Consider the following 15,470-nt stretch of genomic DNA (forward strand, 5'->3'; position numbering starts at 1 on the left):
CTTTATAAGGCTCTCCATTATATCACATTCTGTTGTCAACATTTTACGTCCAGTTCTGCCCACAAAATGCTGAGCCCCTCTGCACGAGACGGCATGTGAGAAGGCCAGAGGGGTTCCTCCTAATCAAGTCTTATTCCCTTGACCAACCACCATTATGGAAGAAAGAGAAATCAGTATAAACTTGGTGTTTTCCATAATTGAAACATTAACTCCTTTGTGGACTAATGGAATCGGAAATTTGTGTGTTAAAACTTGTTTCACTGTGCAGAGTAGAGAACAAGTCACTTATTGGATTGAAATCTAGAACTGTTCTGGTATACAAACCTGGAGTTTTAGTAACTGTTTCATTAACTTCTCTCACTCCTTTACCTACAAGTAAAAAGACAAATTATCATTTTCAAAAACATGTATTTTTGAATAAGTCTGAAAAAATGTCAAATTGATGCAATTTTCCTTTCTCCAGATTTCTTGAGGTTCTACAAAATATGAATGTCATATACATAGCCGCTTTAAACCCCTGTATTCACAGCAGAATATCCTTCGTGTTTGTGGAAAAATGGAGATTACTGGTGCAAACCAATGCCGCTGTAAGAGGCGTCGTGTGTTACAACAGAGAGCCTTGCAAACGAGGGTGGGTTATGGCCCTGTGCTCACTCCTGTTCGGGAAGTACTGGCCGCAAAGGGAAGATGGCCTACAAAATCGCTAAGATTTCATAACCCCTCTTAATTTTCCAAGGCCTCGCCCAAATCGATGGAAGTACAAGTTGATAAGGAATAACACCATATCGTTTCCCTTGCGGACTGTTTAATTTGGTCTATCACGTTGGATTGAACTCAAAATCTCTGAGCCTTTATGGTTCTGTGTCAGACTACAAATTACCTTTCTAAAGTTGGTTTTCTTCCATTTCTGAGAGGGAAGGGCGAGGGAAACACAAATGCCTTATGAATTCCTCATTTGATAACTATAAAGAGGCTCCAGGAAAGGAGAACTAAAGTCACAGATTTTATCACACTCCGTAATTTTCCTTCTGCTGTTAGTGTTTGAGGCCTGTATGATCAACGTTTCATGGAGCATATGAGAGGTCAGCTGTTGTCAAATCCGACCCTGGTTCATTACTCTTATTGGTAACTGCAAAAATTTGTGAGGAATTAATGCATTTCCATGCTAATTGCTTTCATAATTTAAAGGATCAGAGCTATGTAAAGAGTAGGTCAATGTAAATTCCACCAGCAAACAGCTCGTGGTCTTAAAAATAACAGGTAGTTTAGTTTGTATGTCTACCAGTGCTTGGCGATATTTGCCCATTTGCATTTGAAAAATATACATTTTCCAAAGCTATGGTGCATATTCCTGTCCTTTTAACTCATAATGCTTTTCTAGAGGCAAACAGCTTCTCTCCAAGGCTTAAAGTGTGAATAGCAAATAATACTATGTACAGGTTGGCTTCCACCACCGGGCCTCCATTGTACCCAACACTGTCTACGCACACGTTCACACACACAGCTCACCACATGAACACAGATTCGGCTGGGGTGACTGACATCACTTCAGTGACGTGGCTTCCTGGTGGGCCTTACACCAGGAAGCTAGCCTGGTGGGCTGCCGGCGCTCCTCTGTGCTCTGCAAGGATGCGTGCTCCCTCCCTCACCGGTGACTTACTTTTGCAGACGGGTGATTTTCCTGTCCATTTCATATCTGCTTTACACGTCCTGTGCTCGGACCCGGCTGCGAGGAAAAATCCCGGATGGCAGGTGTACACCAAAGTGTAACCGAAGGTGGGGAGATCGATCGCTCTCACGTCCGCGTGGGCTGGCGTCTCGGGCTGTCTGCATGTGTGGGCTGAAACAGCACGGATTGCATTAGAAAACACCGACCGCTGTTTATGACAGACTTAGCACATGCATCTAAAGAAATAAGGAAATATGCCAAAATTTGGAAATGACTGTAAAGTCAAAATTAAAACCCCAAATTCTGAATACGGTAGCTTTAAATATCCCCCCAATTCTCTGCAATGTTTAAAATGCTGAGCACTGGGGATGTTTCAGCTCTCTCTGCGGTCCCTCCCTCCAAGTATCTCTGTCATCTATCTTTCTACCTATCTACCCATCCATCCGTCTAATCTCATTCTCTACTTTTATGTGCATATGATCAATTATGTGTAGAAATTTAGAATATAAATCACAGCATTGAAATGAATCACTTCTAACATACTATTAAGATAAATAATACATTAATTGCCCTAAAAGACCAGTCCTATCAGTTAAACACAATGGGCAAATATTTAGAAATATGACTTGATTTTTGTCTGATGGCAGGTAAGAAATCTGTTATTCAGTTAAATGAATAGTCAATTTTGGTAAAAGCTTAATTTATGTTTAGGAACCTAATTTGAATATTATCAATTCTTATTTCCCTGAAAATCTAATTTAGGAGTGAATAACATTGTGATGTTTAAATCTCCAGTAACTTCTCTTTCTTTATAAAGTTCATACCTACGTCTCAAGCAAAGGACTCGACAGATGATTATAAAACAAGCTGACAATATAAAACTTACAGATGCAATTGTTTTCAGTGTCAAGATATTTTACACTTCCGTAAATTTCCAGCATAGGGATACCAGGTACTTGCAAGCGCCAACCTGTCCAGACTCCCGCGTGTACGTACAGACATATATGCGTGCCGGGTGTGCATGTGATATCACATGTGTAACTTGACTAGAGTATTAGTAATGATAATTTTGAAATAAATACACTTCTAATACTGAGAAATACACAAAAAAATCATATCTTACATACTATTAAAATAATTTTTCATAACACTTTTTTTTTTTTTTGGTTTAACACAGTAAGACTAAGATTCTATATCTCACTAAATGGATAGAGGGTGAAATACTGGCTTATGGAGGATTCCTATAACATTTCTTCTATTTCTCATGATAAAGTCAAAAAATAAAATTTGATCCAAAGTAATGATTTGAATGACCAATTCATATAGACTTCAAAAATAACATTTAAGATATTTCTATTTAATATTGTGACATATCCCATGATCCATTTTACCCTTCTTTCCTGAGCTGATGTGAACATTCTAGAAGAATGACAGCATGCTTAAGAAGCTTTCTTTTTGCAAGTGTAACTGATGGCATTCACCTGTCTCCGTTTGGGCAGGTTCTCAGACTTGAGTGTGCCCCGCTACCACCTGGAGGGGCTGCTGAGTTACAGACTGCTGTTCCTGCCCTTTGCTCCCACCTGTACCCCAGCCTCTGAGTTCCTGATTCTGTAGGTCTTGGGATGCGGCTTGAGAATTTAAATGCTATCACACTAGCACGGGCTGCTGATGTTGCCAGTCCTAGGGAATCAAACTCTGAGAAATTCTGATTTTGGGAATCAAAGAAGATCCAACAAACAAAAATAGGGCAGTTCCTCGTTATTTCTCTGTAGGGTAAACACCTCCTAGTCATCCGAGAATAAACAGGCCATTTCTGGCTGTGGGGGAAGAAAGAACACTTACGTATACACTCGGTCTGAATTCCACTCCAAGTTAAATTTGCGAGGCAAGTGCGGGTCGTAGAACCTTGAATGTGGTAGCCTTTCCTGCACCTGAAAAACACCGTGCTTCCAACCTACAGAGGAAATCCAGCATTAGCTCTGGGGCAGAGCGGACGGAGGCGACATCAAGCCGTCCTGCTGGGAAGCGCATCCCAGGGCGCAGCACGCCAGTGGTACTTCTCACCAGCATTGGGGCGCTGTCGTTCACATCGTTCACTGTCCCATGCATGAGGAGACTCCGCTAGGCACGGTGAATGATGGCCAGTCACGAGGGGTTTATTTGGGTAACAAAAACGTGTTTTTTCTCTTTCCTTTCAGCCTTCCTCTCCATTTGTGATGATGATTTTTCCCCCTTTTCCATTCTTTCCCTGCTACTCCAGTTGGTATTTATTAAATAATTACTTTTGCTAATGCTTCTGGGAGCCGGCCAACTCCTGCTCTATTTTAGAATGTCTCAAAACTCAATCTGTTCCCCTGAAGCCTCAGATACATGAACTGCTCGTTGCCACCTGCATGTATAAAATAACTTCCCTCCGGACCTTCGCAAGCTAACCTCCCCCGCCCCTTAATACTCGGTATTTTGGTAAATTTTACTTTCTCTGCACATTCGCTCCTGACTAGCAAGAAGGCATCATACATGGCTTAAGACAGCATTCGGGAAGTGTCTGTATGTTTATCTGCTTTCCTCACCTAACAGGACATGCCTCGAAGGGAAATCTGCAGTGGTCTTTTTTAAAGGCCACTTTAAAGACGTTTGTAAAGGATGAGTTAGGGTCATGTGTTGAAGGGAATCAAACAAGTCCTGATCACTTATGCCTGGGACATGGGACCAGGTTGGGGGAAGAGAAAAGGGCACAGAAATGAGCTCACAGAGAGGTGGTCTGTGCCTGAAAGGCAGCTTTGTACCCTCTGCACTCATGAGTGGGACCAAGTCTTTTCCTAAGGCATTAATTATGAAGCCAAGTGAGTGTACAGGGGAGGAGTCCATCTGGTTCTTGCTCTGAGGAGACAGACCCACGCTTCATTGCTTGACCTTTGCTTTCTCATCTGGCCCCGTTCTCATTTCCCTCATTGGGATTTGGGGAGGAATAACTATGAGTCACACGTGTGGTAATAGTTGCTGCACTGAGCAGTGATTGTCCGAAAAGCATAGCCACTTCTTGCCATTGGTGCCCAAAGTAGGGATTGGGGTTTATATAGAAAAAAAAAATTCAAATTTATCTAAACTGCCAAGGAATAAGGGATTTAAGATTCAGAGGTGGGAAAAGGTTAATCTGTCACCTGTCAGGATAGCCTCCACCGAATTTCCTTGTCCGCATGTCACTGACCCCATCAGACCTCCTGCAAACATGCTCAATTATTCACTGGTGGAAGACAATGGAGAGCCTCTCTCATGGAGGGGTAGGAGGAAAAGACAGTGTCCTTCTCAGTAAAGTATCTCCTAGCAGAAGGTCCCTGACTACTCCAGACTGATCACTGTAAATTCACCTGGTGTTTAGAACTGATGGGATGTGGAAGGCTAGAGACAAAAGGGTAGTCATTTGAATCGCACAATTAACACAGCAGGACACAAGATATTCTGAGACTAAAATGGCTTACTCTGCATGAGCATGTTTCAGAATATGGTGCGGAAGGGAACAAACAAAAGTCTGTTATATTCAAAACTTAATGTGTCTGATGAGCAAGAAAGAAAAAAAAATATTTTGAGGAGATTCCTGACTGTGTCCAGCACCTCTTGAAAAGATGGCATCTGTGTCTGTAACTTGTTAGCAAATCTTGCCTTTCGATACAATGTATCATTCTTTTTGGTGTAACTTAATTTTGTTATAAGGGGCATGAGAAGTTTATCCGTCCCTATTCCTGTCTTAAGAGGGACGGCAGGGGGACGGCAGGGATAGGCTGCTGGAAGAAGTCACCGCAAATGCTGACTTCACATGGGCTCTGCAGGGACAGATCTAGAAGTGCCAAAACCAGTGGTGAGTTGGCAAGAGCTAACTCACATGCAGTATCTCCCAGGAACCCCATATATGTGGCATTACAGTTCTACATGCCAGAAAGCCTTTACCTGAGGATTCAGCCATATTTGAGACCTGATATCAAATACACCAGATTCAACTCATTAGGCACCCTTGTGACTTTCCTTTGTAGGGTGTAAGAATGCCGTCAGGAAGTAACCAATGTGTGTTAGAGCCAACCAAATGAGAATTTTAGGTCTTAGAATTTTTAGGTTTCAGTAGAGACTGGGGGGAAGGGGCTGAAGAAAGAAGTCTTTTGTTCTGAATTAATGGGGTCCCTAACTTGAAAGCACTATACATATGTCACTGGGGCTTTCAAAGTCATGTCATCATACAGCTCTGAAGTCATTTGATCACTTTAGATGGTGCAAACATTTTGTTTCAGGCTTCATTACCTTCCATTTTAGGTATTCCTCTAATAGTACCTAAAGTGTTCATGTACTTTTTTTTTTTTTTTGCATTCATGTACATTTTATTTAAATAGTCAAATGAACGTCAAAAGCGATTCATAGTAATTCATACAGAGGGATCATACGGAAGAGAAACATCACAATGTAAGTGTACGCTAAAGGGCCCACATGCATCTTCTCCAGTTTTTGACTCGAAAATGTAATACTCCTTTCCCATATCAGGTCACTAAGCAGGGGCTTTTTCTGTGTAGCTACTTGGTGACCAGTCACTCCGATTTGAGAATTCTGTGTCATTTCAGCAGACAAAAAGCACCCAATTATGCAAACTTTCAGATAGAAATTAATACGGCAATTGATACTGTGTGAATGAAGATACACCCCTCTATCCCAATTCTGACAGTTAAAACCTCAGGCAGAAATCCCCTCTGGATGTATTTGTTTCAGAAATATACCATGAATCAGACAGGGGGCATACACATACAGATGTTCAGGTGTTGTCCCTATTTTATACTTAGAGAGAAACACAGTACAATAAAAATGGAATACCTCATATCCTCTGGAACTATTCTGTATCCCAAAGTGTGGAGTACCAGGGTCTGGGCAGGAATTATGAGCAGGGTCTGAATTTCACATAGAGGGGGAAAAAGAAAGAAAGAAAGAAAGAAAGAAAGAAAGAAAGAAAGAAAGAAAGAAAAGTGCCAGATATTATTATTATAAGGATTCCAATATTTTTACTAAAATGTCTTACAAAATTGAGAAAATTATATTTTGACAAATGTATGACATTTTTGCATGAAAGTTAAAAATTAAAGTAAATTGCTATTTTCATCTTCCTTCCACACTGTAGGTATTGCCCCTTAGTCCTTTACCAGATTCTAAAGTGTTCTGTGTATTATTTTCTGTGTTGGAATGAATAGTCCTTCCCATTTTCTGGTCCAACGTACTCTATTGGCTGTTTCCTGATACACTGTCTTCAATGATTATGATCCCTTAGATTAAGGATTCCATTAATGACCATCTCTTTTAGTCATCCCTCACCTTATTGCAATTTCTTAATTTTCTTTGAGACTTCCAAATTAGAAATACATTGAATGCTTCAAAATTGAGACACATGGTAGACCCAAAGTCACATTTTGCCCCCTCAATACATGTACAACTTGAGCAAGGAGGAGCATGGAGCTTCAATTATTTGCTGCTCTCTAGCCGCCATGGAAACATTTGTTTTCAAGAGAAACATGGGAGGGAGGAATGCCTGTCTTAGTATCAAGATAGCAAGCGTGTAGCAATGGTTTGAATGAAACAGCAGTAGCGTGACTCTTATTAAAAACAAACAGTGTGGGGTGCCTGGGTGGCTCATTGGGTTAAAGCCTCTGCCTTTGGCTCAGGTCATGATCTCAGGGTCCTGGGATCAAGCCCCGCATCGGGCTCTCTGCTCAGCAGGGAGCCTCCTTCCCCCTCTCTCTCTGCCTGCCTCTCTGCCTGCTTGTGATCTCTTTCAAACAAATAAATGAAATCTTTAAAAAAAAGAAAACAAAAAACAGTGCTTCAGTGAGTTTATTTCTGAACACCTTTGTTTTTAAGTAGAAATCATTCCATTTCTTAGGAAACAACCAGGACTATAGATCATTAATTGTTTCCTGCAAACATGCAGAACATCTCCTCTTCAGCTCAGTACAGCTGGGTGAAGAAAAGTAGCCCATCAGTAAACGAGTCTGCGGCAGTGAGGTCTGAAGAAATCTGCTCTTAGTGAAAATGAACCATTCTGGTATCTATGCCACTAGTAATGTGGCTTTGCATGTACGTGCCCCAGGGCTTCCAGCACTGGTGGTGCAGGGGCTCAAGGGGGACAGACCCGTGCACAAGAGACAGGCACCGAGGGCACAGGCACCAAGCAACAGCCAGGCTGTCTTTCCCGCGGTGGCTGTTCTGGAACAGGCCAGTCCTAGCATCTTCAACAACAGTCTTCCCCTGCAAGAATGCACCTGCTGCTGACGTGGGGACATGGAAACAAGAGAACAAAGTCTGGCAGGTGTTTTAACAGCCTCCTAACTTCAATTCCAAATTTGGTCTGTACCATTTAACCAGAGTAGCCAAGGAGAGCTTCCACAGAGAACGATCTATGGGAACATTGTGGGAACAACTACGGGAACAAATGACCAGATATTAGAGAGAAGGTCCGTATTCCCAAGCACCCTTGGGGCTGTCCCTTCGTTCTTACCGATGCAGGTGGGCTGTGTGCCACTCCACGTGCCGTCCGCCTGGCAGGTTCTTCTGGATGACCCCACCAGTACAAAGGGAGATTTGCACTGGAAGAAGACTTCTGACTTATAGGTGAAGCTTTTGCCACTGAGTCGCGCCTCTGCAGGGGTGCCTGGGTCTCCGCAGAAGACGGCTATGGAAGACAACAAGGAGTCAGCTAATGATCCACATCTCTGGGTCAGATTAACTTCTCCAATTTGTGTACTGGGCATTTGCAAAAATCTTTGGGTTTGAAGTGGCAGGGGGCTGGGAGGTCGGGGTACCAGGTGGTGGGTATTGGAGAGGGCACGGATTGCATGGAGCACTGGATGTGGTGCAAAAATAATGAATACTGTTATGCTGAAAATAAATAAAAAATAAATTAAAAAAAAATCTTTGAGTATCACTATTCAACTCATCAATGAATGAGGGGTCTGCCTTGAGCAAGGCGGCCTTGAATGAGAGCCCCTGGCCTCCTTCAGGCCAGCAATGACAGGGACTGGAAAGCACTCACGTGGGTCCAGCACATGGGACCCCAGGAGCCAGCACTGCCGGAAGACTTACGCAGGCACTGGGGGACCTCTCCTTTCCACACGCCGTGGCCTTCGCAGGAGAGGATGGCGGAGTGAGAGGGCTGGAAGCCGTCCACGCAGCTGTAACTTACGCTGGCACCCCAGCGGAAATCCGTTCCCTCCACTTTTCCATGCAGCACGTGAGGCGGCTGACCGCACATGACAGCTGTTTCCAAAAAACGACAGGACTGAATGTCCAGGGCCTCTGCCCTGCTGCAACCCTCACATGACGCACATTTTCATTTCACCCAAATTATAAATGACATCTAGGTCGGGCTGTTTTCTTTCAATAAGAGGAGGATTGAGGAAGACAACAAATGAAAATAATAAAAGTTTTCTCTAGCATTTCTTCATTAATTTAGATCAAGTACAAAAAAGCAAAGCCAAGTCACAGCATACCCCACTGTAAGAGAAAGCAGGATTGAACATGACCTTCTCAGTAGATACAAGGCCAAGAAAGGAAGAGATATTCATATTTAATACGTGTCTCTTCATGGTGGCTCCAGAGGACAAATCACTCATGCAGTGTGAGCACAACCTTCTGGATTTATGTGCACAGACGGTAAACTCCCTGTATTTTTCACATCTAAAGACAGCACATAAGATCTAGGAGATATAGACTGTTGAAACTTTGGCTGAGTCATTAAAAACTAGGCAGTTACATGGTTACAGAGGTTCTGTGCTATACTCCTAGCCACTGCTGTACAATGTCCCTGAGCCTGACGTTCACTTTGTGAGGGGCCACAGAGATGAGTGCGGTTCTTACAGATGATCAGCAGCTCATGCTGGCCCTGCATGGCCCCTCCCAGTCTGGCCGTTACAGTGCAGGGCGCTGGGGAACACTGTACACATCTTCCTGGGAGAGCTAGGAGCTTTCTGGATTTCACCCACTCCGGAGGAAGTGTGCCAGTGACAGAAGGCAGCAGGAGAAAGGACTCAGCTGTACGTATGTCCTCACCCATGTTTTCTCCTGTGTACTCACACTCACACATCCTCATGTGAAGAAGACACAATCACACACAGAATCACACGTGAACAGCCAGCAGCTGGAAACAGGCCTTTCCAGTGCCCTTAATCTCAGGCATGTTCTCAGCCAATGTTTCTGAGAATGCACATGGGAGGGGGTGGGAAACATGTGCTCTAGACAGGAGAAGCAAGTGGACCGTGCTCCAGGCGAGAGTAGTGATGAGTCACATGGTTCCACACAGGGCATGAAGGCGGGTCAAGCCTGAGGCCAGTTCAGAGGGTGAGAGTGGTCTCCCCTGGAAGGGCCTGGTTGGCCATGGAGGTAATGACATCCACCCTGCCTATCAGAAAGGGAAACAGAAGTTGACAAAAACACAAGATATCCCAGAGAATGGACAACTGTATGGGCCGCTGTCATCAACATCAACATCAACAGATGGGTAGAGCCCTCCTGACACTACGTTGCGAGTTTAAGTCAACATTGTCCAGTGCTGGCTTTGCAATAGTGCCACTTTAATATGGCAGGTGGAAGGACAGGTGACACGGTGATCCTTAACCCCAGTGGGAGGGAAGCAGGGTCCCAGAACATGGCTGCCTCAGAAGGGAGAGGAAGCCGTGTGCTTGAGCACTGGGCTCTCACTGAGGCTCACACCAAGCTCTGTCCTTGTGAAACCTAAGCCCATCTGTCTCTCGGAGCCCACCGATGACCACACCACTGCCCAGCATCTAGCGTATGACTCCCATAGCACTGTCTTCGATCCTAGGCCGATAAGGAGCCAGGTGCCACACTCGTGTATGGGGCCAGCCCTGTTCATGTCCCAGCTCTCTCTGTGGCCCTCCTGCTCCACTCTGGCTCAGCTGAGAAGAAAACCTGTGTGTGTTGCTTGCAATTGCTCGCACAGGGGTCCAAACCATGCAGACCCCTGCCTATGGACAACTTCCACTGGGCCCCGTCCTCCATCACCATCAGAGCCCACCCCTGCGGATCTGCCATTCAGGTCACTAGACTGGCTTCAGCCTTCCCTGCGCTCCCTGGAAAGTCCAACCGCATGAGTCATAAATGTTCTCTTACCACCTCTATATTCCCATGGCAGGTTCGGTCCCGGCAGCTGGACCCCCCAGAACACCAGGGTACTTAGGTTCTCTGCCATTATTTGATGATCAGCATCTCAGCTGACTTGAAAGTCCTATATTTACACTTCCTCATCATCTCTGCTGTAAGCCTTAATAGATTTGGGGTTAACATGTGTGTCAGGAGACAGGAATGTGCGGATATTCAAAACAGACTTAGGGGCACCTGGGTGGCTCAGTCGGTTAAGCATCTGCCTTCAGCTCAGTTCATGACCCCAAGGGTCTTGGGATCAAGTCCCATGTCAGGCTCCCCACACAGTGGGGAGCTGCTTCTCCCTCTCCCCTTGGCATGTGCTCTCTGTCTCTCAAATAAATAAACAACATCTTAAAACACACACACACACACACACACACACACACACACACATTAGTGGTAGCGTGCTTGTTGTCTGAGTCCCAAAACCTCTTGTCTCTAATTTGTGCCCTGACCCTTTACTAACTCTGCGAGTCCGTTTTCCCATCTCTAAAACTGTGATTACTGTATTAAGAAAATGAAGTGATTTTTGTTTGCAAATGAGCTTACAGGAACTCCTAGCACACAGAGGGACTACAAAATGCTTGCGGATGCCGCCAGTGTAACTCAGGAAACACTTCCATGTGCATAAGACCAAGAATGTGATGGCGCGCACCTTTGCAGACAGGTTTGCTGCTATTCCACGTACTGTCTTTGGTACAGCGGATGGTGGATGACGTGATGGGCTCCATGAGGTAGCCAGGGTCGCACTGGTAGCTCACGGTCTTATTGAAGGTGAAATCCGTCCCAAACTGGATGCCATTCGCCAGGGTGCCTGGGTCCCCACAGCTTATAACTAATGAGCAGAAGACGACCAAAAAAAAATTTAGAAAAATACAAAATTACCATTAAATAGTCATGGTTTCTGTTCAAGTTACTCCCCTTAAGTGGTAATTCAATGTGATTGAGCAGAAAATTGTTACAGGAACACCGTTGTCCTCTGACGACACTCCTGACCAACTGTCAGGGGACAGTGTGTTTGGAATGTGACCAGAGAATTGAATGTTTTTCTTAGTTCCCTGGAAAATAAATGGTCTACTGACATTTTTTTGGACCCAGCTTTACAATGTCCAACCAAACTGGCCATTGAACAGAGTTTCAGCCATGTAGATTAGAAAGTGAAGAAAGAGCTCCAACTACCTAATAAATCATCATCATATCAAACATGCGTATATCCTTCTATCCTCTATGTATTAAAAAAAATAAAATACTTAAAAAAATAAATGACTCTTTCTCAGTCAAGTAGCTCTCATGGTCATGGCCTCAAGCTTCCATTACAGTGACCACTAACCTGTGCAGTCAGGGGCCGTGCCCGTCCAGGTCCCGTTGGCCGTGCAGTGCCGCGTCATGAGCCCTGAGGTCTTGTAGCCTTCCCAGCAGGCGTAGATGACCGAGCTGGAGAAGAGGATGCCGTCGCTGCTGACAATCATGCCGTTGGTGGGCGTGCCTGGATTTCCACAGGACACAGCTATGGGGACAAGGACGCAGACAGAGTGAGCTGCCACCAAAATGACAAATGCCCGAGACCAAAGGTCATCGGTGTAGCAGATGACATATTGGTTTTTTTAAATAGGCTCTATTACTATGGAACATGTGTAATATGCATTTTACTTTACGGTTCATGCCATTCTTTTCTCGATGAGTTACAAATGTGAGAGTTACATGGTCATACTATTCCTCCTAAAGTACATTATTCAGAACAAATTAAAAAGTGAATTAAAGCACTGAAAATTCAACGCCTTGCTACTTTTGAGATTTAACATGTTTATAATACAAAAAAAATGAGGATTTTTTTTTAAAGGATCTATATGGTATTAGCGACTCAGAAGGGCCTTCTTCATGTAGGAGGTGATGGATTTTCTTTAATTCTGGACACATCAGGTCATACTTCACGACTGCTGGATAATTCCTGGTGGGACCCGAGGGATGCCTGAGGAACAGGAATCACGCCCGAACTGCTAGGTAAGTGGTCTCCTCGTCGCTCCCCCTCTAACGGCCGCTGTGCTAATTGGCGTTGGCATGGCTCTGCTCTCCGCTTCTCTCCAGATGAAATAATGCCAAGTACGGGCAGCGAGATGCCGGCTGACGACAGGCAGGCTGACAGCTCCAAACTCCACATGTGTCCCTCGCACATACCTCAATCAGCAAAGCAAACTCAGCAGCTTGTGGGCATGTATCAAGGTGATGATTTTAACCCAGAACAAGGGTTTTTTGTTTTGTTTTTGTTTTTTGCCTTTTGTAGTTGAGTCTATTTATTACAGAATGTTAAGTTTTTCTCCCACATAATGTGCCGCCGGCAGTCAGAGAAAGAATGTGACCTTTGGCTGGATTTTAATAACAGGAATGTATCCTGAGACCATTTCTGAGAATGACCAAATATTTACAAATGCTGTGGCCTCTCTCATGGTTCCACTCTCGAACTTGGCCTTGAGAACAAAGATAAACTCTTCTCAGAAGCATGAAAGGAAACAGACTATGAAATGTGCATAGCATAGAACTGTCATGTAGCAGACATTTAGGGACTCGCCCACCATTTGATGCCGGCCCTCAGCTCGGACTAGATCCTGTCTGACGAGCACAAAGCATGTGTTCTGGGGCTTCTCCACCTGCACCCACAGCAGACAGAGCCACTCCACGACAACCCTTTCTTCTTGAGGGACCTGCTGTGAACTTACAACCCTTCCTCACACAGATCTTTCCGCAGTTTCCTGGCTACCTTTGAAATGAGATCTATTTACCAATCATGAAGCAGATGATACTTAACATTCTCTAAAGCTCAAAAATTCTGCTATGGCTGTAATATCAATTGAAATGTCATATTGCAAACACACCAAGAGGTTGGACTCTCCAAGACAATTATTCATTCAACAAACACTGATTTATCATTTTGTACATGACAGCTATTGGGTAGATGTACTAACAGAAAGCCTGGCATGGAAGAGAATTGTATTAATCTAATTCATAATTTAGCAAACCAACAAGACAACCATGTTCTTGTATTTGATTCTAATCGTATCTGCTATTAAAATCTGTGTAGCAATTTTTAAAAGTCACCTGTAAAGGATAATGCTAGAATGAGACAAGGGATTGGTGGACATATTCAACTTAATTTATAGACACGTACATTGTCAGTAAGAGAACACTCATCATGATGATGCCATCTTAATGTTTAGAAAGTCCCCCAAATACTGGATTCTACAAAATCAAATTCATGGTTAACTTTTTTTTCCTCCCTGACAGGGACACTTTCACTTATGGTTATTCCCAAGAAGATGAAGGCTAGATATTACCCTCAATATGTCTGTGTTCATATTAATGCCATCATGATATAGGAGGACCTCTTAAAGGAAAATGGTAGATTACATTTATAGTCAGCAGAAGGGAAACAAGATTTTTTATAAGTAAAAAGTTAAAACTCTTTAAATACTTCCTTTCTTTCCAAGTACATTTGGTTAACGTGACTCCTTCCAGTAAAAGATAATTTTCTTTTACTTGATTTATAATAAAAGGCCACTATACTTATGCTGAATCCACTTCCTGTGTACAGACACCAATACTTCACATAGCATGCTGTATTTTGATCATGGCTGTTAAGTTGAGCTAAATAGCTTTATTATGAGTCTTGGCTCACACAACTTAAGTGAATGTGAATGACCAAGCTCTTGACATGTAGCATCTTCACTGTAAAATGGGTATAATAAAGGTGATTGCTCTCATTTGTTGTAAGATTAAACACACTGTGTACAAAATGCCTTGAACGCAATCTGGCATCTTAGCAGAAGTACGGGTACACAAGGTAGCTGATGTGTTGTCATTTTCGTTATAATCACTGTCATCACACATCTATTACCTGTATGAGATGTAGGCTTTATCACAGTCTCATGGGAAAGAGGATTAAGAGTTGTATAAGGCAACTAAAACCAATGATATATTTAAGCGGTTTCCTAAGATCTATTCATCTGGAAAGTTCAGTCAATGAATCTATAATTAAAAGACTGGATTGCTAACAAAGAAAACATGATTGACATCATGGAACTAAATTAGAAATATATTTGTAGGGGCACCTGGGTGGCTCAGTGGGTTAAAGCCTCTGCCTTCAACTCAGGTCATGATACCAGGGTCCTGGAATCGAGCCCCGCATCGGGCTCTCTGCTCAGTAGGGAGCCTGCTTCCTCCTCTCTTTCTGCCTGCCTCTCTGCCTACTTGTGATCTCTGTCAATAAATAAAAAAATATTTAAAAATAAAAAGAAATATATTTGTACACTCTGAGGAGCAGAAAGAAAAAAGAATGAACAAATGTGAAGATAGCCAATGGTATAACTGGTTCATCATTAAGTAGAACAATATATATATTACAGAAATCCCAGAGGAGATTAAAGTAAAAGAGACTGAGAGATCATTTGAATAAAAAATGGCTAAATCGTCTCAAAATTGATGAAAGACACAAATATACAATCCAAGAAACTCAACAAACTCCATGTAGGATAATCTCAAAGAGACCAACAAAAACACAATCAAATTATCAAAAGATAGAAAAAATATATTAAGAGCAGCAAGAAAGAAGTAACTTGTTATG

At 43.2% G+C, this 15,470-nt stretch overlaps 1 protein-coding gene across 1 annotated transcript in view; it reads right to left on the reverse strand.

The window, feature by feature from the left end:
* The window catches only part of CSMD1 (CUB and Sushi multiple domains 1), a 732,674-nt gene that overhangs the window by 15,020 nt on the left and 702,184 nt on the right, over positions 1–15,470 (reverse strand). The window contains exons 53-60 of the mRNA XM_044225749.1: positions 12,186–12,362; positions 11,511–11,690; positions 8,777–8,950; positions 8,193–8,366; positions 6,521–6,594; positions 3,512–3,623; positions 1,661–1,840; positions 325–369 (exon numbers count right to left, since the gene is read on the reverse strand). Of these exons, the coding sequence (XP_044081684.1) occupies positions 325–369; positions 1,661–1,840; positions 3,512–3,623; positions 6,521–6,594; positions 8,193–8,366; positions 8,777–8,950; positions 11,511–11,690; positions 12,186–12,362 (1,116 nt within the window). The remainder of the gene's footprint in view (positions 1–324; positions 370–1,660; positions 1,841–3,511; positions 3,624–6,520; positions 6,595–8,192; positions 8,367–8,776; positions 8,951–11,510; positions 11,691–12,185; positions 12,363–15,470) is intronic.

Source organism: Neovison vison, chromosome 11, assembly GCF_020171115.1.
Source record: "Neovison vison isolate M4711 chromosome 11, ASM_NN_V1, whole genome shotgun sequence".
NCBI classification, from domain to species: Eukaryota; Metazoa; Chordata; class Mammalia; order Carnivora; family Mustelidae; genus Neogale; species Neogale vison.